Consider the following 22,053-nt stretch of genomic DNA (forward strand, 5'->3'; position numbering starts at 1 on the left):
TGGCCGGGCACGAAAAGCCTGCAGGAACATGGACTCCTCAGAAGAAGGGTTAGTGGGCTTCCAGTCACCCCTCTGTTTCAGCATTTCAAGGATTTCTCTGAAGGAGACTTCATCGAGGGTGACCGTGGGGACCCTTCACTGTCATCGAAATCTGTGTCCTCTGTTAGAGACTCCTCAGGCAAGTCTATGTGCTTCCTTTTGCACAATCTCTTCTGTGGGGGCTCCTCAGTGAGGGCTTTTGAGGAGGACTCGGAAGAGTGGGTATCCTGTACAGGGGGTTCCTGCAGCTTCCCTGCCTGGTGTCCCGGGGAGGTGGCCTGTGGCAGCTGTAGCTCAGGGGGGGAATCTGGGGTTCCAAAGTCAGCGGAATGCTTCCAGAAGCAAGAGCCCTCTCCATCGCATGGAAAGCAGGTCCGCCCAAAGAAGGATGGGAGCTTGAACCGAGAAGGACAACCTTGGAACCGGGGTCACACCTCGCTCTGCTGATCCCGCTCCTGAGGATGGAGCCTCAAGCAGGATGGGTGCAGACAAAGCTCCCGGCACCGTGGATGGAACCGAAGAAACACTCGGAACCGTGCCATGAACCGAAGAGCCTGCAGCCCAATCAAGGACTGGTTCAGCAGGAACCGAGGACCAAATGGACGGTCCCAGAGTCTCAGTGAGATCCACTACAGGCGCCGAGATGGGGGGGTTCCAAAAAGGACATCCGAGCAGAAGACTTTGGAACTGGAATGGTCAAAGGAGGAGAATAGTATGGAGTCCGTGGAGAAGTCAACCCACGTCCTGCAGGAAGATGGGTCCTGGAAGGCGTGGATAATCCCCCTGGCTGCCAATAGCTAATCCACAAGATGCAGCACATCAAGTTCTGAAAGGCTCCTGGTCGATCTAGTGGATACTCCTGATGGAGATTCAGGTCGATCTAGGAATGGGCTATACACTTGGTCTATGGATGGAGAGTATCGGGTCCGTGGTGTGGAATCTACCAGCACCGATGTTTCAAGTTTGGAGACAGGAAGCAGTGGGGTGAAATCCATTCTTGTCGGGGCCGTAAAAGAGTTCTTTGCTGAATGGGCACTCGGAGCTGATACGGGAGGTTCAATCATCATTGCAGAGATGTGCATCGAAGGCGTGCACTGTGTCGAAGTTGAGGTAGGTGAGGCGAGGTCAATAGTCGGTGCCAGAGACAGTATCATTATACTATACTATACTATACTATATAATATTATATTGTATACTATATATACTATGACAGTATCAGTGTTCTTCGTGTTTCACTGTTGCAGTCATCACCTGTGGGTTATCCCTGCTGTGGTACCCCTTGGCCGGCCCGAATACCAGAATCAATGTTTTTGTGCACCGGCTGCTGCCGCCTGTAGTCTAACGTCAGGTCATCGGTACTATAAACCAAAGCAGCCGACATCATTACACTAGTCTTTCTTGCCGTGGAGCCCATAGCTGAAGCAGTTTGCACTAGTGCCAGTCGGTTGCTACCAGAAATCGAATTTCAGCAGAAAATGTCTAAAGCTAAGTACCTCGTTGGGGACCCTTTTTTCTTGCTCTAACCGATGTCTGAAAAAGGTAACAATTGTCTCGCCTGTGGAAAGCAGATCACACACCAAGACTTTCATTCCAACTGCATCACTTGTTTAGGCCCAGACCACGACATCCCTCATTGCTGGTTCTGCACCCTCTTTAATGCGAGAACCATTCGCCGTAGAGCTCCTTTTGTAGACAATTATTTTTGTATTCCATCTTCGAATTCCAGTATGGCGTCCGTCAGCCAACAATCCAGTGATATTCTGAAAAAACGTAAAGATAGAGACAGGCCACACAAGGCTAAGCCTTCCGATGACGCTATCGCTAAGCAAGTCATCAGTTCTCCAGACTTCGGTGAGGCGCTTTCGCAGCCCCTAATGCCCGACTCGCTTTCTACACAGGCCTCTGCTGAGACCCTTTCAGAGTCCGGTATGCCACAGAAATCCACTTCATCTTCCGAGTCTTTTGCTGTCTCTGCCTCGGTTGGGTCCGGAGGCGCAACACAGGCACCGGCTTCCGAGGAGGCCATTCGCACTACCGATTCTTGGCAAAAACAGACGTCTTCTCTTCAGACTACAGTTTCTCAGAGACTGACGGATTCTTTCAAGCCTCGAAGACAGGCCACTCCTAGGAAATCTGCTTCTACGCACCATCTTGCTACTGCTCCCCCACCCCAAACTCAAATGCTTAAAATGCCGGAGGATCTCATCTCCCTTGTCAGAGGTACTCAAAGCTCCACCCCAAAAAGAAAAAGGCTTCCTTCTCCAGAAATTATGACAGACCAAGAATCTGAGGAATGTGATTATTCTGCCTTTGAAGAGAAAGAACAGCCCTTAACTGTTTGAGGATTCAGATGCAGAGGGATCCATCCCCTCTGCCTCCCCTCCAGAGGACCTTTCCTTCGGGGAAACCCTCCACTCCCTCAGGGTGCCTTTTCAGTGGGAATCTCAGGACTACCCACAGTCAAAGAAACGACTTAGAGTGTTTCTGGACCTGCCCCAGCACAGACCCCTGGCCATGCCTCCTATTCTAGAAGTGGTGGATGATGTTTTCCCTGAATCCAGCTTAGCTCCTGATGCCCTGCCCTCCTGCTCCAGCTAAACCTAACCGGTACTACAGAGTACCGGATTCTCACAAATACCTCTACAGGAACCCTGCTGCAGACCCTGAGGTCATTACACAGGGACCCAAAGGTTAAGACTAGTTCTGCTAAGAATCCTCTTCCGTCTGGCAGACTCCAGAGCTCTGGACAGATGGGGTAAGAAAGTATACATCTCTTCAGCCTTAGCTATCAGAGCACTCAATTGTCAGTTCCATATGTTAAAGTATCAACAACACACTTTGGAACAAATAAAGCAGAAGATTGCTACCTCTCCTGACGGTGCCAACTCTAAAGAGCTGGCAGAATTACTTCACTCTGCTGGTCAAGTGGCCAAGCGCTCATTACAATGTGGATATTACGCCCTAGAAGCCTCTAGCTGGGCAGCTTTAACAGGATCTGTTGTTAGAAGACGTGCATGGCTGAAGGAACAACCTCTTCCTGAACATGTCAAGTCTAAACTTATTGATGCACCCCTAGATAATGAACGCCTGTTTGGGGGGAAAAAAGCAAAAGAGGTGCTTAAAAAGATGGAAGACAAAGCAAAATCTATGCAAACAGTAAAAGATTTCTTTCAAGTTCAACTGCCCAGATTCAGCAGAAACTTCCCCTCTAAGCACTGGGCCTTCCCTGCACCCAGCAGACAGGGCCAAAGTAAGCCCCGCAGGGACAGGACATCCAGGCTCCTATCCCAGGGTCAGCAAAGAAACAAACAGTGGACCACTTCCACCTCTAAGGCAGGGAGTATTAAGCCAAGCTTCTATGGTAAACACTCACAGTGGCTCCCACCCCCGCCCTCCTTTCACTCATCTAAAACTAGGAGAAAGGCTCACCCTCTTCATGGACAATTGGGTCTCTATAACTGAGGACCAATGGGTATTAAAAATAATTTTTCAGGGATTCATATTCTCCTTTAGCGAACCCCCAATTCCAAGAGTGTACCCAGACCTCCCCCCAAACCAGTGGGCAGGTAAAAACACTAATATTCCAGGGGGCAGTAGAACCTGTCCCTCCGGATCAAATAGGAAAAAGTTTTTACTCCAGACTAGTCCTTGTTCCCAGAAAAGAGAGTACTTGGCGCCCCATCCTAGATCTATCCAAACTGAACACCTCCTTGGTGGTCCCCAGATTCAAAATGCTAACCTTGCAGCAGCTCCTGCCTATGCTCACACAGAATGTCTGGCTGGTGACACTAGACGCCTACCTCCACATCCTCATCCGAGAATCATACAGAAAATTCCTGCACTTCAGAGCAGGCTATCAGCACTTTCAGTTCTCTACACTGCCCTTTGGTTTATCTACTGCTCCCAGAGTATTTACCAAATGGTTGGCCCCGGCTATAGCATTCTGCAGGCAGAGAAATATACAGATTTACCCTTACCTGGATGACTGCCTCATTCAGGCGAACAGCAAAGAAAAGTTGCTCCAGGATCTTCTCTTTGTCAGAAAGCTCCTAACTTTCCTAGGGTTTACCATCAATGAGAAAAAAATCAAAGCAAAACCCCACCAGGAAAGTTGTTTTCGTGGGAGCTGTGCTAGACACAAAAACCCTAATGGCCGTCCTATCCCCAGAAAAGCAGAGCTTCCTGCCTCTCTACTTCACCCAGCTGGCTTCCAGAAGTCACCTCACTGCGAGGAAGGTCCTACAAGCCCTGGGATACATGGCATCTTGCATCCTTCTCACCAGGCTTCACATGAGAAAGCTTCAGTAGTACTTAAAGAACCTTTGGTGTCATCACTCTCAGTCCCTAGAGACCTCTCTCCCACTGATTCCTTGCATAAGGGTTGAATTTCTGTAGTGGGCAGAGGCCTGTGCCATGAACAAGGGTCTTCCATTCATTCTCCGCCCTTCCGGCCAGACCATCACCACCAATGCCACAGACATAGCTTGGGGTGCTCACCTAGCAGGCAGGTGTACCCAAGGGCTTTGGAATGCCCAGCAACTTCACTTCCAACCCCATCTCAGGCCAGGGGTCCTCCTTATAAAAATAGACACCACAGTAATGTGGTACATCAACAAGCAGGGGGGCACCCAGTCTTACCCACTGTGCAGGTTAGCCATGAGTCTATGGCTTATAGCCACCTCCATGGGACTACACCTGATTGCCCAATACTTACCAGGGATCAGCAACACACTGGCAGACCACCTAAGCAGAAACTTACTGGACCCCATGAATGGCAGCTCTACAGAGAAATCTTTCTGCAAATCACCCAGGAGTGCGGGACCCCAGAGGTGGACCTCTTTGCCTCGCACTTCAACCACCAGCTGCACAAGTTCTGTACCAGGGAGTATCACCTCAGAGCATGGAAGGTGGATGTGCCTTGACCTTCCCCTGGAGGTCCCTCTTTGTATATGCATACCCTTCTCTGCCCCTTATTCCCAAGGTTCTGATCAAAACAAGAGAGGAAAGACCAAAGGCAATCCTCATCTCTCCAGATTGGCCCAGACAGCATTGGTACCCCTTACTACGCAGTCTGACCTTACCGTCCCCAAAGCTCCTTCCCCCTAAGGTTAGACCTCCCGACCCAAGAGAAGGGGAATGTACTGCACCCAGACCTATGGACTCTCAAACTTTCAGCATGGCTCATACACTAAAAACTAGCAAGAAGTCACTGTTAAGCAAACAGGTCCTGGACATCATCACAAAGGACAGAAGGCCCAGTTCAAGAAAATCTTATGCAGGAAAATGGAAAAGATTCTGCTCCTGGAAACAGTCAAAAGGGGGCAGTACCTCCCAACCTTCCATCCCTCTCATCCTGGATTACTTAGCAGAGTTGCTCAATAGTGGCCTCTCCTTCTCCTCTATTAAAATCTATGCCTCGGCCATCTCTGCCCATTATGATTCAGACCCACCCCTCTTCTCTCACCTTTTGATTAAGCAATTCCTCAGAGGGGCTTCTAATATCAGGCCTCCCAGAAGACCTCCTACTCCTCCCTTGGACCTGAATTATGTGTTAGAGAAACTAACCTTATCCTTTCGAACCTGCCGCTTCAACAGAATTGAAATACCTCTCCTGGAAGAGTGCCTTCCTGCTAGCTATCACCTCAGCCAGAAGGGTCTCAGAACTTCAAGCTCTCATGGCTGTCGAGCCCTTCATAATTTTCCATGCAAACAAGAGTCTCCCTGAGGAATAATCCCTTCTTTATGCCCAAGGTGGTATCTGATGTGACCCTTAACCAGGCCATACACCTTCCCACCTTCTTTCCCAACCCTCAAAACAAGGGGGAAAGAATCCTGCACTCACTAGACATGCACACACAACTCAGATAATATCTGGACCACACTAAACCATTCAGAAAAACTGAAAACTGACCAGCTTCTTGTAAGCTTTGCCCCAGGGGCAGAGGGGAAGCCCATCTCCAAATAAACCATTGCCAAATGGATCTCACACTATATCCATTTTTGCAACAGACTACATGGGAAACCCATCCCTAAGTCGATCCGTACCCACTCCACTAGGGCAACCTCCACTTTCACAGCCTTCCTCAGAGGAGTACCTACCTGCCAGGGACATATTGGAAGCGGCCACCTGGACCTCTGTCCATACCTTTACAAAGCATTACCACCTACCACTCTTTTGTAAATGTAGGGCAGGGTTTGCCTCCTGACCCATACCTAGGACTCTACCTATCCTTCCACCCTTTACCTCAGCTTTGGGAATCCTCACATAGGTGATGACTGCAACAGTGAAACACGAAGAACATAATACAGTTGTGTACACTTACCATAAATGTAGATGTTCAAGTGTATTCACTGTTGCAGTCTTGGTTTCCCTCCCTCCATCCCCCTTTTCACTTCTTCCCCTAGGGGGACACATGCTTCCCAAGGTGGCTATTAGCCAGCAAGAGCACTTCTCTCTTTTCCCTTGTGCTTCTGATGGGTTAGGGCAAGAAAAACTGATGTAATGATGTCGGCTGCCTTACTTTATAGTACTGACAACCTGATGTCGGACCACAGGCGACAGCAGCCGGCACACAAAAACATTGACTCTGGTATTCGGGCTGGCTGAGGGCTACCACAGCAGGGATAATCCACAGGTGATGACTGCAACAGTGAATACACTCAAACATCTACATTTATGGTAAGTGTACACAACTGTACTATATAGTAACAGTCATAGTACCTGGTGCCGACGAGGCAGACTTATGCTCCGAGGATAGTTTTTGCACTTTAGGTTTCACACACTTACCCTGGTCGCCCGAGTGTGAAGAGGGAACTGAATGGGACCTTTTCTTATCCTTAATAGGAGGGGTTGAGACCTCCATCACAGAAAGGGCCTCTGAAAAAGGCGACTTAAGTAGGCCCTTCAGTATTAACTTATTCTTGTGCTCATTCAGAGTGCACTGGCTGAAACTTTGACAAATCGCACAGGGAGGTTGCACTGAAAGATGGGGCACCCCAAGCAATAAACGCAGTCATCATGAGAGTCACTATTTGGAAGTTTACCGTTATGAAGTACAATACTTGAAACCCGATGTACCCTTCTTATCAGACATCACGAAAAGCTGAACATAAACAAACTCCTCAGAGAAAATGGAAATTCTACTTTATCTAAATACACACAGTATCTATCAAAAGAATCAAAAACACATAACTAGACATAAAAGGGAAGGAGAGAAGAAATACTAGCGATGGTATTCAAGGAATACCACAAGGGTAAGGAGAGAAGGCTGTACCACCAATGGTACTAAAATGGTCATCAAACGGGTAGAAGTAGCAGTCAAAAAGTCTAAATTTAATTGTAAATATAGAGAGTAATGAATATAAATCATAACTGACAAGAAAATAGACAAATTTTTCCACAAGATATCAAAAAGTTTCCACTTAGCTGAGAGCTCGGCTGAAACGTGGCTTTATGGCTATGCGGCAAACGAGATCTGAAGTAACAGGGAGAAGGGCATTGTGGGTAGTAGCTTAGCTCAAAAGTTTTTGGCTGGTGTGAGCTTGGTGTTAGGCCGACTCAGTTCCGAGGAACTCAGAACCGCACCCATCAGTGATGAATGGAAAGAAGATTAACAACATCAGATTAAGTTTTCTGCAGTTAGTAAGTTAAGTGGGTTTTCTCTACTAGTGTAGCCTCCCTTACACTCTTTTGTACCCTACCCTCTAACTCTGTGTTTCAATTAAAAAAAAAAAAAGTGCTAGTTTAATTTAGTTGTCTTTGTTACATCCGCTGGAACGTTCTTGGCAGGAATTGTTTTCTTTCCTGTTCTCTTTCCTGTCTAAAGTTGTGGGATTTCAAAGAAACCTTTAGGTTTTAAAAAAAATGCACTTCATGTGGACACAAGATTCCCTTAGCTGATGCCCACAGGGAGTGTGCATATATTGTCTCAGCCCTGCTCACCTCAAAGCTTCCTGTGTCATCTGTGAAGGCTTCCATCAGAGAGCATTGGCCGACAGGAGGAACAAAATTATTTTGAAGGGCCTTTTACCCAGTTGGCAGGTTCTTCTTCAGGGGCTCAACCCCCTTCCAGAAAGCGCAGAGAAAACAGGGAATGCAGAAAATGTTCCCCGGGGAAGTCTTCTTCTTCTTCATCTTCGGATGAGTCTCCAGCCAATGCTCCAGAGATATCAAATCCCAGAATGTCGGATCCGAGTAAGTCCGCCTAATCCTCTCCTTGACCCCGTGCTCCTTTGCCTTCGGATCTCCCTCCTCCTACCATGGGTTTACCTCATAAAGAGAGGTGTCCAAGGATCTCATCCAGGCCTCCATCCACTGCCTTCTGGAATCAGAGGTGGACAGATTGATGAGGCAGTCCCTTCAGATGCAGATCCAGCTGGGGGTCTTACTAGCCCCATCCCCTACTGGGACCATGGACAGACAGTCACCCTGTTGACCTTTAGCTCCTTCTCTGATCCAACCTGCTGCTTTGGAGCCCTTGGATCCGAATGTCCTGAGAGCCGAGGTGTCAGAGCCAGTAGTGGATCTCACTTCGACCTCAGCACCTTCCGTGCCTTGCTCAGTCCCGACTGTGTCAGAGCAAAGCGGCTCTCTGAACTAAAGCCTCAACATCGGCTCTGAGGGGTTGACCTTGACTTTGAAGTTTTCAGAGGCGTCGCTTTCCCTTGGAGTGTCCGTGTTTGACAGCTTGGCCCCAGCTTCCCTCTCAGAGTAGGTCAGTCATTTTCTTTTTGTATTGAGGCATCATCCTGGGTGACAGTAGAATGCTGCTTAAGGCTAGGAACATACCTGCCCGGGACACATATTCAGCGAGCTAGATCATGTCTTTCTTCATATAGTCCAGAGAGGTACGTCTCAAGTCATTCACGCCAACATGGACTATGACAGACTCGTAACAGTACCTGTTGTTGAGAGACTTGAGTGCATGGGTGATATGGCAGATTCTATCACCAGACAATTAACGGGGACTTTCTCCTTGTACAGCCTGGTAAGGGGCACATCTATGTGTCTCACAATGGAGTCTCCTATAACTAATATGTTGGGTTTATGTTTGGGCCTTAGTGGCTGTGAGACACGTGTGTGGACTGTGTCTGGTGTGGTGGGCAGTGGAGTTTGTATGTATTTTTGCCTCAGAGGTCTCTCTTGTTTGAGTATGTTTTTGTTGAGGGCCTTCACATATGTGGTTGTGTTGTGTAGGTGTGGGGTTTGTGTTGACAACCTTTTCTGTGCCAGATATACTGGCTTTTGAGGAAGAGAGCATTGACTCTAGGTTCTTAATGTAATTGCATCTCTCACAAATTGTGTTCCAAGGTGGTAGTAGTAGAGGGTTGTCCATTCACATGAGGCAGTTGCTACACTGTCTCAGGATGCCCATATCATCCAGACTGGCAGGTGAAAACATAGGAAATTGTCCATCCATATTTGTCAGAAACTGAGGGAGAGAGGCCAAAGAGACCTAAGACAGTAAAGAGTGGAAGGTCTAAGAGTAGTACTACTAGGTGATCACACAAGTGTTACTACGGGGGAATTTGTAGCTGGAACACCTCACAAAGGGTTAAAAACAGTGCAACAGTGCAGCTGTAGATGCAGCAAACCTGTATCAGACTATGCTACTGAATTTAAGGGTTAAGAAGACAGTAAAACTCACAAAAAAAGCACAGATAAACCATTTACAGGCAAAATCAGAATTCACACTATGAAAAAATGCATTTAAACAGTAATGAAATGCAGTTGGTCAGTAAATTGTGTTAGTGTGAATTTGATAAATTAGCTCATAATCACAACATTAAAAAAACAACTGAAATAATACAGCAATTCAGTAGAATACTCTCATAAATTTAATAAGGCTACCACCAAGAAGTAACAAATGTGGCAAACTCAGTGCAGTTGAACACCTAAGCACAAGCAGCAAAATGAAGTAGGAAGAGGCACAATATTTTTTTTAAGTAGAAAGTGAGGAGACAGAAGATAATTCAAGGTTAAGAAGCTAAAGGGGTGGGCCTTTCTCAACTGATCTCACTGTACTCAGTACAATGAACTGATATAATGGGACTGGGGGGAGTGTCCAATATTAAATTTATAGTAGAGGCGGGAAACTCAAATGCCACCAAGCTTTAATACCACAACAACAGTTGGGCAGGTGGGTGAGATACAAGATCAGAACAGAGGTAAGGATTGAATTCACTAAGCCCAAAAAGCAGTTGCACAGTTTAAACAAATATGCAGCAAATATTGTTTTAGTTAATCAGAAGTGCAGAAAACAGTTGAAAGCAACCACTTATCTTTTTGTAGTTGCATAGCAGTTTTTGTAAAACAGCAGAGCAAGGGCAGAAGGCCTAACTCACTGCAGCTTTGAGCAAACAAGTGCAAACTGGTTTAAATACCGGCTATTTAAGGCTGAGAAACATGAACCAGCCAAATTATCCAATCAAAAAAACAGAGCCTTGTAGTAGTAACTCCAGGCAGATCAGACCAGACTGAATTCTCCTCCCACGAAGAAACAGCTATACTTCTCTAGCCAAAAGATTGTACTAATACAAGCTCCTAAGATCACAAACAGTAATAGATATTCAGCTCTATGTAGTGTTTTTCAAGTACAGTAGCAAGTAAAATGCACAGAACAAACAGAAACAAAAAGGAGACAAAGATCAGAACAGAGGTAAGGATTGAATTCACTAAACCTGAAAAACAGCTGCACGGTTTAAACAGATGTCAGCAAATATTGTTTTAGTTAATCAGAAGTGCAGAAAACAGTTGAAAATTTGAACTTTGACTGAATGGCCTGCCAGTGATTGGTGGTTGGTGATGACATACCATATCTGTTACAGAGGTATTGGAAGATGGTTGAGGATTGTGGATTCTGGCTTGCTTGCCACTCCTATGGGGAGAAGATGGAACTTCATAGGCTATTGCAGTGAATCCTATGGATGTTTTGAGGAAGTTGCTGAAAATTATACTTCTGTGTTGCAGGATTTTCCTTCCTATTTGCCCTGGTAAATTTAACAATATGCATCTATGAGAGTGAAGGCTTAATGTGGCTACGCATGGAGAGTTGGAAGATGAAGTGGGTAATTAAAAGCTTGCCCCATGGACCATGCAGTGCAAACATTCATCCCATCCACATCATTTTTTACAACCCCCATGTGGAAAATGAAGGGGGTTCTGGCTCTTAGAAATTCTATTTGTGGGCAAGTGCTTTCAGAAGAAAAAAGTCTGCAAGAAAAGTAACTTATTAAAAATTAAGAAAAGTGAGGGTTTAATATGTATTTAGCACTATATTGTGTTTGTGTTGATGTTGCAGAATTGATTGTGTCTGAATGCTAGATAAAAGACAGCTATTGCGTTTGTGAGGAACCAGTGTCCCAAAATGCTTTATTTGCTGAAGTAGTGCTGTCAGATGCACTTCTGAAGTAGCAAGTTTAAAGGAAAATCGTTCAGATACTTATATAGATAACTCTAAAGTCTTTCTTGGTGGGTCATCGAAGTCTGAAAATGTTTAGAGTGAATGCAAGAGACAATTAGGAGAGGTCTAGGGTGATTGAAGGACACCAGTTACCCATCTGCATAATAGTTGGAGTGAAGTGGCATTAAGATGTGTAGATAGTGTCAGGTGCATCTGGAAGGAATGAGAGAAATGAGTGGGAGGTCAGACATTTAATTTAAGAGGGGGAGCTATGAACAGCAGAGAGAAAAGTTAAAGATGATGTCAAAGTAAAGGAATTCTGTGATTAGCAAAGGAAAAAACACAATTTCAAATCTGGAAGGGGCAGAAGGAAGGACATTTAACAAAAGAGATGTACGTAGTACACAAGAAAATTAGCTAGAGTAGCATTGATGCTGTGTAAAAGAGAGGCATGATAAAGAACTGATACAGGTTGGGTGTTAGAGAGGTGCAGGTCAATGAAGTACGAGCAGCTTGGCTCAGGGACTTAGCAAATGGTCTCTTCAGCTGGCATTAAGTTAATGCTGCTAATGGACACATTAAGATTACTGCATTTGTAGGCTGACCACTTCAGTGAACCAGGCAGCTTTATGCCTATTTTTGGACAGCCACATAACTTAACATTACCTGAAGAAGAAGAATGAATGCTGAGCTGATAAAATCAGCAGTATCTAGGAAAAATGTAGCATGTGATATCAAAACTGAATGTAATGTGAAATTCCTGTACTTTACTGCCTAGTAGATTTAAGAGATTTTACAGTGTGAAAAATATTCAGACACAAAGCCACTCAGTGAGAGTTATCTAGTTTGAACTGTAGTACCAAAAAAAAAGAGGATTGATAACCAGGTGGAATGAGCATAGGGATCACATTGTAATGCAAAGGGCTGACAGTAAAATGTAGTATGAATGTGTAACATAGTGAGTGTAGATGAAGGGAATTATGGTTGTTTGTCTTTTTGGCTTTTCCCGGTTAGGGGTCGCCACAGCAGAACTCCGGTCCGCTATTGATTGGCAGTAGATTTACTTTTGTGGTGCAGAGTTGCCATCCCAACGCCCATTCATGCATGTCTTTCGAATGCCACTCGACCGCGGGGAGGACATGCAGACTCTACACAGAAGGCACTCCAGCTGAGACTCGAAAAGGAGAACCTCTTGCTGTGAGGCAACAATGCTACCGCTGCACTACTGTATTAAATGAATGCAAGGTGCTGGACCCAGTGTGCCTCTAAACAGAAAGGACAAGCAGAAAGTTGTTTGACAACCAAAATACATAGGGGAGAAGATAAATGTATCCACCACTAGTAACAAGGAATAGATTGACAGTTGGTCATCTAGCCTGTAAGTAAAGAAGCTGCATAGCCTGCTGACCTTGAGCCGACTTCCCAACAAATTTCCACCGTCTGTGGCTGCAGTGTTTGTTGTTGCATGACTGCTCTGCAGCTACTTAAGCAGTGCTGGTAAAATATGGGAGGAAAGGCCCTCCTGCAGGCTGGCCAGTGGAGATGCTGTCATCTCACTGGTAGGCAGTATCCTTCGTCCAGCAGGATCAGCTGTGATGAAGTACTCCTTTTCATAGAAAGTTTGTTAATCAGTTTAGTGCCTGTTTTGTGCACATGCTACAAGTACCGACTGCCAGCATTTCTGGTAAATAGACGCATTTTTACACATCTCCTACAAAGCCTGTCAGCATTTGGCAGCTGCAGTTCTAAAGTCTAAGCTGGAGTAATAAAATGTGTGCCTGTCCTATTTCTATGCATCTTTAGTAGAGGTGATGTTTTGAGTCTGATCATTTCCCCACTTTTTCCAGTTACTTCTAACAGGTATAAATGCTAGCTATTTTGATTATATGATGCAAGTGAATTAGGTTACCTGAACCCCTTATTTTCAGACCACAGATGCTGTCCTTGCCTGTCTCCTAAGAATCACTGTTTACTTTACCCATCCTTACAGATGATTGCTGATTTTAACAGTTATCGGTTTGCTGGCTCAAAATCATGTAGTTATTATGTATGCCAGCCTTCACTTTTATGCTGTATTAATGAGCTTTTAAGTAATACCCGCGGTAGTGGTGCTGCGGTAGCGTTGTCCCTCACAGCAAGACGTTGTCGCATTCGATTCTCAGCTAGAGCGTCTTCTGCGTGGAGGCATGCATGAATGGGCGTGCCTTCGTTGAAGGTTGTGCGTCATGGCTGGTAACTCGGCATGTAAAAATCCACTACCAAACATTAGCGGACCGGAGTTCAGCTGTGGCGACCCCTAACCGGGATAAGCCGAAAGACACAACAACAATATTGTCATGGTCCACAGTATCAGAGGCCTTCTTAAACTCAGTGTGCACTACCTTTAAGGTCCTGCTTCTTTGCATATTTGCTTGGCACCCAAAGAATTTGTCTATTTTGGCATGAAGAGTCTGTATGAATCTTTATGGCCCAATACTTAAATGTTGTATAAGACCAGAGTTAATGCCCATGCTATTAATCTGTAACAGTGTAACATGTCAGTCTGTAATAGTGTAACACAACCTTGGCTACACCTGGCTGCCCTAAAGAATGATCAGTGATTATGTTATTGTAATGGTCTTATATCTGATTATTTGGAAAGAAATTAAACTTAACTGTTCTGCCACTCAGTCAGTGAAGTTAACTGAATAACTGCATCTATTAGACCTGCGCATAGAATGTATATGTTTTGTGTAATAAATTGATATGTTGATTAGAGCACTTTGTCACAACAGGAAGTAGAAATATGCTTTATGTTATTTAAGCTAGACCTACATGCTTGTACTGTTTCCTATACAGTATGATTTATGTGTGTAATTTTCTTTCTTTTTCCTTTTTTCAGTGGAGTAATGAGAACCACTCAGAGTTTATTGACACAGCAGGCTTTATGTTCCGGTCTTCTCTGTCTATTCTGAATCCAACTGGAACATCTACTCGACAGTTACCTCCCAGTGTGTCCAAAGTTGACCCTAACAGTCGTGCCACATTTCCCTTGGGACTTGGCCATGCTGCAGAATATATTGGTTACAGACTGGCTCTTATTGGGTATGAAACCCACATCTGCTTATCTGTTTTGATATGGTTGTTACTGTATCTGTGTATGATGCATACAAAGCTATTACAATGACGAAAAATGTTGGGGACTGCAGAGTTGTGGCTTAGCATACTTTCATTTCTGAGTCTTGATTCTAGTGTAGCAGTGAAAGGCTTATTAATAGCGGGATTGTTGTGGAGCAGTATCCATGGCTCACAGCAGTAGTGTGAGTGCTGATGTTCTCAAATGTGGCTGTGCCGTCATACTCTAGTTAGTTTTGGAAGGAGATAATGTCACACAGTCACCTCTTCTTAGAGGAGCTGTGGGATTTGTGTTTTAAAGGAGCAGGGAAGCAAGTGTTACTTGTCTCACTCCCTCCTATTTTCTGAAGAAATCAAGGTTTGCTCCCTCTTTATCTTGGCAACTGCAACAAGCGTGTTCTTTATGAGAGGTCCCACCTTCCTTTCATGGTGCTTTTGCTACCTCGGAAGTACTGGATGATGATACTGAACAAATTTGGTCATACTGGATGCTTTTTGGTGCACCAGTATGTGGACGTGTACAGGAGTGTGGTTGGGGTTGGTACAATGGTTAAGGTGTGTACCTCATAAACACAAGGTGCAATGTTTGATTCTCACCTTTGGGAGGGAAATTGGCTAGGCTTAAAATGGCCCACAGAGGCAGCTAACATAGTAATTACATATAAACTTATGGTCTGTCCTGGCAGCTTTTGCAGTGTACAGAATGCTTCTTTTCACCTTTTCTGTGTCCTTAGGGTCATCATAAATGTTGCTTTTTGTAGCAGAAAAGCTGCAGCAGAATGACCTTCTAGAGTTTGAAGGCCTGGATGACTGAGTGCAGGCACCCACAGCTCCTATTACACCACTGTACTGATATGGACTTTCTTTGCCATGGCTGTAGTCACCTATCAAATGGAAATGTTATCTGTGCTGCCCGTTACAGAGGATTTGTAAGAGCAAAACTAGACAGTCTTTACTTCCCCCAGCAGAGGCCCAGAAATCCTACTTTGGGCCTTCTGGGTATCCACTCAGAAGTGGGTGGTAACTCATTTCCTGTTGAACTTAGGCTGACTGACACCACAGTTTTCACTGTCCCATTGTTACACCTCAGTACTTTGGTGCTCAAGTGGATAATACATTGTTAGTAGCTGCAGTTATTCCTTGCATGACCTGCCTCAGGTTTCAGGTTCCTTCTACTGCTACCCTCACTTGTGGACTTTTTTTTTCCAACTTAGGGATTGGATTCCCATTTATTCTGCCAGTGTTGACTTAGTCCCTTGTATGAAATTTATGTCTGACATGTTGGAAAGCCCACTTCAGGGTAGCCATCCTCCAAAGGACAAGAAGTGGCTTTAAGAGGCAGTCGTATGTCATTGGTCAGGTGTTAAGGGAAGTGTTTTAGGTTTTTCAGGCTCTAGAAATCCTTGCCTAATCATGACTCTCCCTCTCCCAGTGCTATAAGACAACCAGCCAGTGGTTTGATAGCCAAATAGGCGAGGGGTACTCATGCGCCATCCTTTATTCTGAGAAGCAGTGTGAGTTTGGGAGTGGAGTGGGTATTCCGTATGCTACATGTCTTCAGTGGCCCTCTTTAAGAGAAATCTTGACAAGTGAATGGGCAATAGGAAGTTCACCCCAGGATCATTTCAGTGGCCTTGCTTGACAGCGACACTGGGAACTAACGTTGGACGGCATGATGCTAGGGTATCTTCTTGGGCTAGGCTTGTATAGGCCTGGTACATACCTATGAACCTATACTTTAACATTGCCACAGACAGCTTAACAAACAAGACTTCACATAGTGCTGCATCTTCATTGCATAAATACTGATGCAGTCTCGCAGGCATGATACATCCCAGATGTTGATCTGTTCACAATTCTAATCAATTACAGGATGTCCTTCTATATCACTGTTGCAGTATTCTTCAAGGTAGGGAGCTCCTGTCAAGGATAGCCCTAAGTCTGGCCAGTATATCAAATCCTTTAGCCATTGCATGTGCAGTATGTCACACGTATGCTATCCGTACAGGACATGGGGCATAATGGTGGCATACAGATGCAGTTACCCAGAACTTCTTTGCTGCTCGTCTGAACACCATCATCGATCATCAGTCTGAAAGACTTTTTTTGCTGTGCTGAATACCTGGCCTTCAGATAAGTGCCCCATCTGGGTATTTTTTAATCCGGACAGTATATCAAATCCTTTAGCCATTGCATGTGCAGTATGTCACACGTATGCTATCCGTACAGGACATGGGGCATAATGGTGGCATACAGATGCAGTTACCCAGAACTTCTTTGCTGCTCGTCTGAACACCATCATCGATCATCAGTCTGAAAGACTTTTTTTGCTGTGCTGAATACCTGGCCTTCAGATAAGTGCCCCATCTGGGTATTTTTTTATTTTTTATTCATCTTGTTACCTTTTATTTACCTAGAGATCATGTCATCCAAGAAGGGAAAATATCACTGTAGGAGGCAGATTCCCAATAAAGTTTGTCACAAAAAGTGTGGTTTTTTTTTTGTCTGGGTCCATCCTACAACTATACATCCTGTAGCATTTGCAAAGAGTTTGTATCCAAAACTCTTAGAAGTCAGTTATCTTCCCTGACCATTTATTTTGAGAACCAGAGGCATAAGTTTTTAGCCCAGGGTAGCATGATGGAATCTGCTAACCCCAAGGTTCCATTAAGCAAGGAGAAGGCCAAGAAACCTTGGCCGGATTATTTGGCTGTAGAGCCTCCACCGGACATCTACCTTGCAGCAGGTGAAAGCTCTGTAGGGTGTCCTGTGTCTATATCAGATTCCTCTGACATGACCCCATCAAAGGTCATCATGGATCCTTCATTTTACATGTCCTCTGAGGCTTTTGCAGGTGTCTGCTCCAGACATTGAAGGGGGACACTCTCACTAGATAATCTTTTAGGGCTCTAGAGGGATTCTGCAGATTTTGGTCAAGGAAGAGGTTTCAGGTACTCTTACTGAATCTCATCAAGGGTTGGAACGTCTGGTGTTTATCAGAGCTGATGTCCCTGCTAAGAAAAAGCAGAAGACTAAGCATACTTCTGTATGCCCTAAGGATCCTCAACAGGAATGGCATGAGTTTACTCAGGGCCTGTTCAATGTCTTAATGGCCCTGAAGCCTCCTCAAGGGGTTTCTGTAATTAACCCTCCCAGACTTCTACTCCTTCCAGGCGAGCTAAGAAACCCGATTCCTTAGATGTAAATTCAGAGTCTAATGATGAGCCCCTGTCTTACACTTCCTAGATGACTTCGCCTTTGGCTTATGGTTCTGATGAAGAGTTTGCAAGTCCTGGATCTCCTTTTGAGGAATTTTCTTTTGGAGACACTATAGCCAGAATACTTTAACTGGGATTCTTCATAAGTGTCTGATATCCAGAAATGTTATAAGGTGTTTCAGGTGGATACTCCTACACCTTCCACAGTACCTCCTGTATTGGCTTCCTTGCTGGACACCTTTATTGCTGCCTATAAGTTTCCAGATTCTCAGCTTCCTGCTCCTAAGAAGTCTGACCAGTTCTACAAGGTTCATAAGGATTGTCGATTCTTATTTAAATGTCTTTATACTGACCCTGCTTTGGGTTGGTGTCAGCCTCTTCTGACAAGCCTTCTAAACTTTTGCCCACTTTTAAGCTTTTGCCTTCAGATAAAGACAGTAGGGCAGTAGAGAGAATTGGAAAGGAGGTTTATACTGTTTCTTCTTTGGCCTTTTGGCCATCAGTTATCAAACGTATGACTAGATGTGCTTTGACTTTGATTGCTCAGGCTTGACAGGCCATTTCTGATCTTCATGATTTTGCAGAAATGTCTTCTGCTCTCTCTGTTTTAGGTTCTGCCTGTCAGGTTGCTCATCACTCCTTCAAGTGCAGTTATGATGCTGCTGATGCAACATCCAGAGCTGCTGCCTTTGGGTCTGCCCTGAAGCATTATTCTTGGCTTTGCCTGTAGTCCTTATTGGAAGATATTAAGGCCAAGTTACTGGATGCTCCTTTGGATAATAAAAATCTCTTTGGGAATGCTCCTGCTGAGATGTTTAAGTCTTTTCAGGAAAAAGGTAAAGCCTTGGAGGATCTTAAACATATCTTTGTATCCCCTATCCCCAAGTTCCAAAGAAGCTATCCTACTAGGTCTGCTTTGTTTGCAGGCAGCCTTGTCAGGCCACCGAAGGCAAGAAGGGTGATAGCCAAGCTCCTCCTGCTAAGTCTTCTCAGGCTTCTGGGACTCAGAAGCCTTCTTTATCAGACAAGCCTGCTTCTCTTTGAATACTTGCCCCCCACCACCACCAGCACCCCTCAGAAAGGTTTCCTTGTCCATTCAACTTTCCATCTGTCTTCCAAACTAGCATAACATCACCTTGGATTCTTGGGTTCTGTCATCCATTAGTGGAAGTCTCCCTCCCTTTTCAGGGATTCCCCAACCTCCTCTGGAACAGCTTCCACATTTCTAGGAGGTTCTTGGGTCCCTGTTGAACCAGCAAACTATTCAACCTATCCCTCCTTCTCAGTTAGGAAAAGGTTTTTACTCCAGGATGTTCCTGGTCCCCCGAATGGAGGACACTTGGAGGCAAATTCTGGATCTCTCCTTGCTCAACACTTTTGTCAAGGTTCCTACCTTCCAGATGTTTTCTCTTCAAACCTTGTTTCCTCTCATTCTACCCCAGGCTTTCTTAGTGTCCCTGGATTCGAGGGATGCTTACCTTCATATTCCTATTCACTAAGTTTTCACAAGTTTGTACGTTTCTCTGTTTCTTCCTCTCATTTTCAGTTCTCTGCTTTGAGATTTGGCCTCTCTACTCCCCTAGGGATATTCTTGAAATGCCTAGCTCCTGTGATTGCCTTTTGCAGGTTCCAAGGCATTCAGATTTTTCCTTATCTCTATGACCTGTTGCTTCAGGAGCTTTCACCCAGTCACCTGTCACGGGATCTGAAAATCACAATATCTCTCTTCCAAAGTCTGGGGTTCATTCTCCACTTTCAAAAATCTGTCCTGACTGTATCTGGGTTGCAGGATTCAGACAGTACCAATGTTGGCCTCTCTTCCACCTCCAAAACTTCTGTCCTTGACAGGTTTTTCAGTCTCTTCTTTTTCTGACTATTGTTTCAGCCAGAGAGTTCCTACAAACTCTTGGATTCATGGCCTCTTCTATTCCAATGCTGGCTTTTGCCAGACTTCACATACAGAAGCTTCAGTAGTACCTCAAGTCAGTTTGGCTTCAGAGTTGCCACCCTCTAGATTTTAGTGTGCCTCTCCTTCCTTGTCTAATGTGGAAATTCGAGTGGTGGATTTAGCAAGTTTCCCTTAACCGAGACCTGCTCTTTCAGCCTCTGGTTCTTTTTCAAGAACTTTCCACAACTTCTTCAGAGAGATGGTGGGGGGATTCCTGTGGTTATCTGAAAATCCAAGGTCTTTGTCCCCTCCCCCCATCAGATGTCAGACAGTATCAGCATCAAAGAAATGAGCACTCTGATTCTGGCCCTTCAGTTTTTTCATCCCATGCTTTCTCCAGGCCCTCTGAAAGTTTACACCGATAACACCACAGAGATGTGGTATGTCAGCAAGCAGGAGGGCAAAAAATATTACCTTCTCTGCATGTTGACTTTGCAGGCGTGGAATCTGTCTCTCGGTTATCCATTAACTTTTCAGGAAGTGTATATTCTCTCGGAGAAAATATTAGTGGCATATACATTGAGCAAGTCCAAAGCACAGGCACACATAGGGATGCTTCACAGAGATGTGTTCCTGGATATAGTCCATCGGTGGGGTATTCCTCAGGCAGAACTTTTTGCTTCCCCTCTGAAAAAGCAACTCCCTCTTTTATGTTCCAGAGTGCCATGCCATCTGGCGGGAAAGATGGATGCCGTTTCTTTCCCTTGGAAGGGGATGTGTCTTTATGCATTCCCTCCCATTCCTCTACTTCCAAGAGTCCTGCAGAAGATTCAGCTGAATTCCCAAAAAATCTTGTTAATGACTCTTGGCCAAGATAGCACTAGTTCCCCCCCTCTTGATGTATCTGGCAAGGGTCAATCATCAGAAGTTACATCACCGGTTGGGCAAGGGGTCATTCATCCATCCTTACTTCTGCAGTCTTCAACTGACACTGTGGGTGATAGGGTTCTGATTCCTTTTAGGCACCTCTGTGCTGAGGATATTCTTCAGCTTTTACAGGAGGCAAGAAAACTTGCAACCAGAAAGTCTTGTGTGCCCAAATGGAAGAAATTTTCGGTCTGTTGCCATGCTCATAACCAGGATCCTTTTTTTAGTGGAGGTTCCTCTGGCTCTGTCATATTTGTGTAAGTTGCTGCATTCTGGCTTGGCCCATTTTTCTGTAAAGGCCCATTTGTCAGCTATTTTTGCTCATCTGCCCTTGAATCCTGCTTTTTCTTCTCACTTTGAGGTCAAACCGTTTCTTAAAGGCATCTTGCATCTTAGGCCCCCAAGGAAGCCTGTTCCTAATCCTTGGGATATTAATTTTGTTTTAGAAAAATTGACCCTGAATCAGGCAGTTTAACTCCCTTCCTTTTTTCCTTCTCCACAGTCTGCTAGTGCGAGGGTCTTACATATTTTGGATTTGCACAGACAGCACAGGCATTTGGATAAAACAAAGGCCATTTATAAATCTGACCAACGTTTTGTTTATTTTCATCCCAGGACATTGGGTTTTGCTGTTTTTACTTGAAGATCAGTAATTAGAAATGCCTGAGTTAATTCTAATGTTTTTTCTGTACAGTATTGTGTACCTTTAAAATAGTAAGCATTTAACATCTGTCGTCTCCGTAATGCATATACATCTAAAGTCGCCTTTACACAGTGTTTGTGGTACTTAAGATGTTATCATCTAAGCTGTTGTCCTTTGATCCACTTTTGTTTTCCATAGGCTGTTGTGTAAGCCGGGTTTGTAGAACAGAACAGATTGTTTTCATGGATATATTCCGGTTGCTTACCAGTTGATGTAGGTGCATAGCTTTGATTTTAAATTGCTGTTTTCTGCATCTCCTGATGACATTGTAAAGAAATGCATTGTCTATATTTCCAATAGTGCTAAAAATGTGTTTTATTGATTCCACAGAGATTCTGCACACAGAGTGCATCCTCTAGCCGGTCAGGGTGTGAATCTTGGCTTTGGAGATGTAGCGAGTCTTGCACACCATCTTAGTAGAGCTGCCTTTGATGGAAAGGATTTAGGTAAAGAAACAAAATATATTGAGACACTTTCTCTACTATATTGATATACAGCATAAAGCATGGTGTACCTCCATTGTTTAACTGTGGTGCTAGGAAGAGTTACTTTTACAGGTATGCAATCACTATGTTAACACAGAGGATTTGAGGACAACATGGCAGCAATCTGTACACTTGGTGGCATTAGTAATACTGCATGTCACTGTGGCAGTAGTTAACATTAGTAACAGTGCATGCCACTGTGACAGTAACATTAATAATAGTGCACATGTATATATATATATATATATATATATATATATATATATATATATATATT

At 44.6% G+C, this 22,053-nt stretch overlaps 1 protein-coding gene across 3 annotated transcripts in view; it reads left to right on the forward strand.

The window, feature by feature from the left end:
• COQ6 (coenzyme Q6, monooxygenase) overlaps positions 1 to 22,053 on the forward strand; it is a 340,661-nt gene that overhangs the window by 258,902 nt on the left and 59,706 nt on the right. For all 3 annotated transcript variants that reach the window (XM_044074721.1, XM_044074722.1, XM_044074723.1), the window contains 2 exons: positions 14,323 to 14,525; positions 21,622 to 21,737. In XM_044074721.1, the coding sequence (XP_043930656.1) occupies positions 14,323 to 14,525; positions 21,622 to 21,737 (319 nt within the window). The remainder of the gene's footprint in view (positions 1 to 14,322; positions 14,526 to 21,621; positions 21,738 to 22,053) is intronic.

The sequence above is a fragment of the Protopterus annectens genome, chromosome 6.part0 (assembly GCF_019279795.1).
Source record: "Protopterus annectens isolate FY-2018-M chromosome 6.part0, PAN1.0, whole genome shotgun sequence".
Lineage (NCBI taxonomy): Eukaryota > Metazoa > Chordata > Ceratodontiformes > Protopteridae > Protopterus > Protopterus annectens.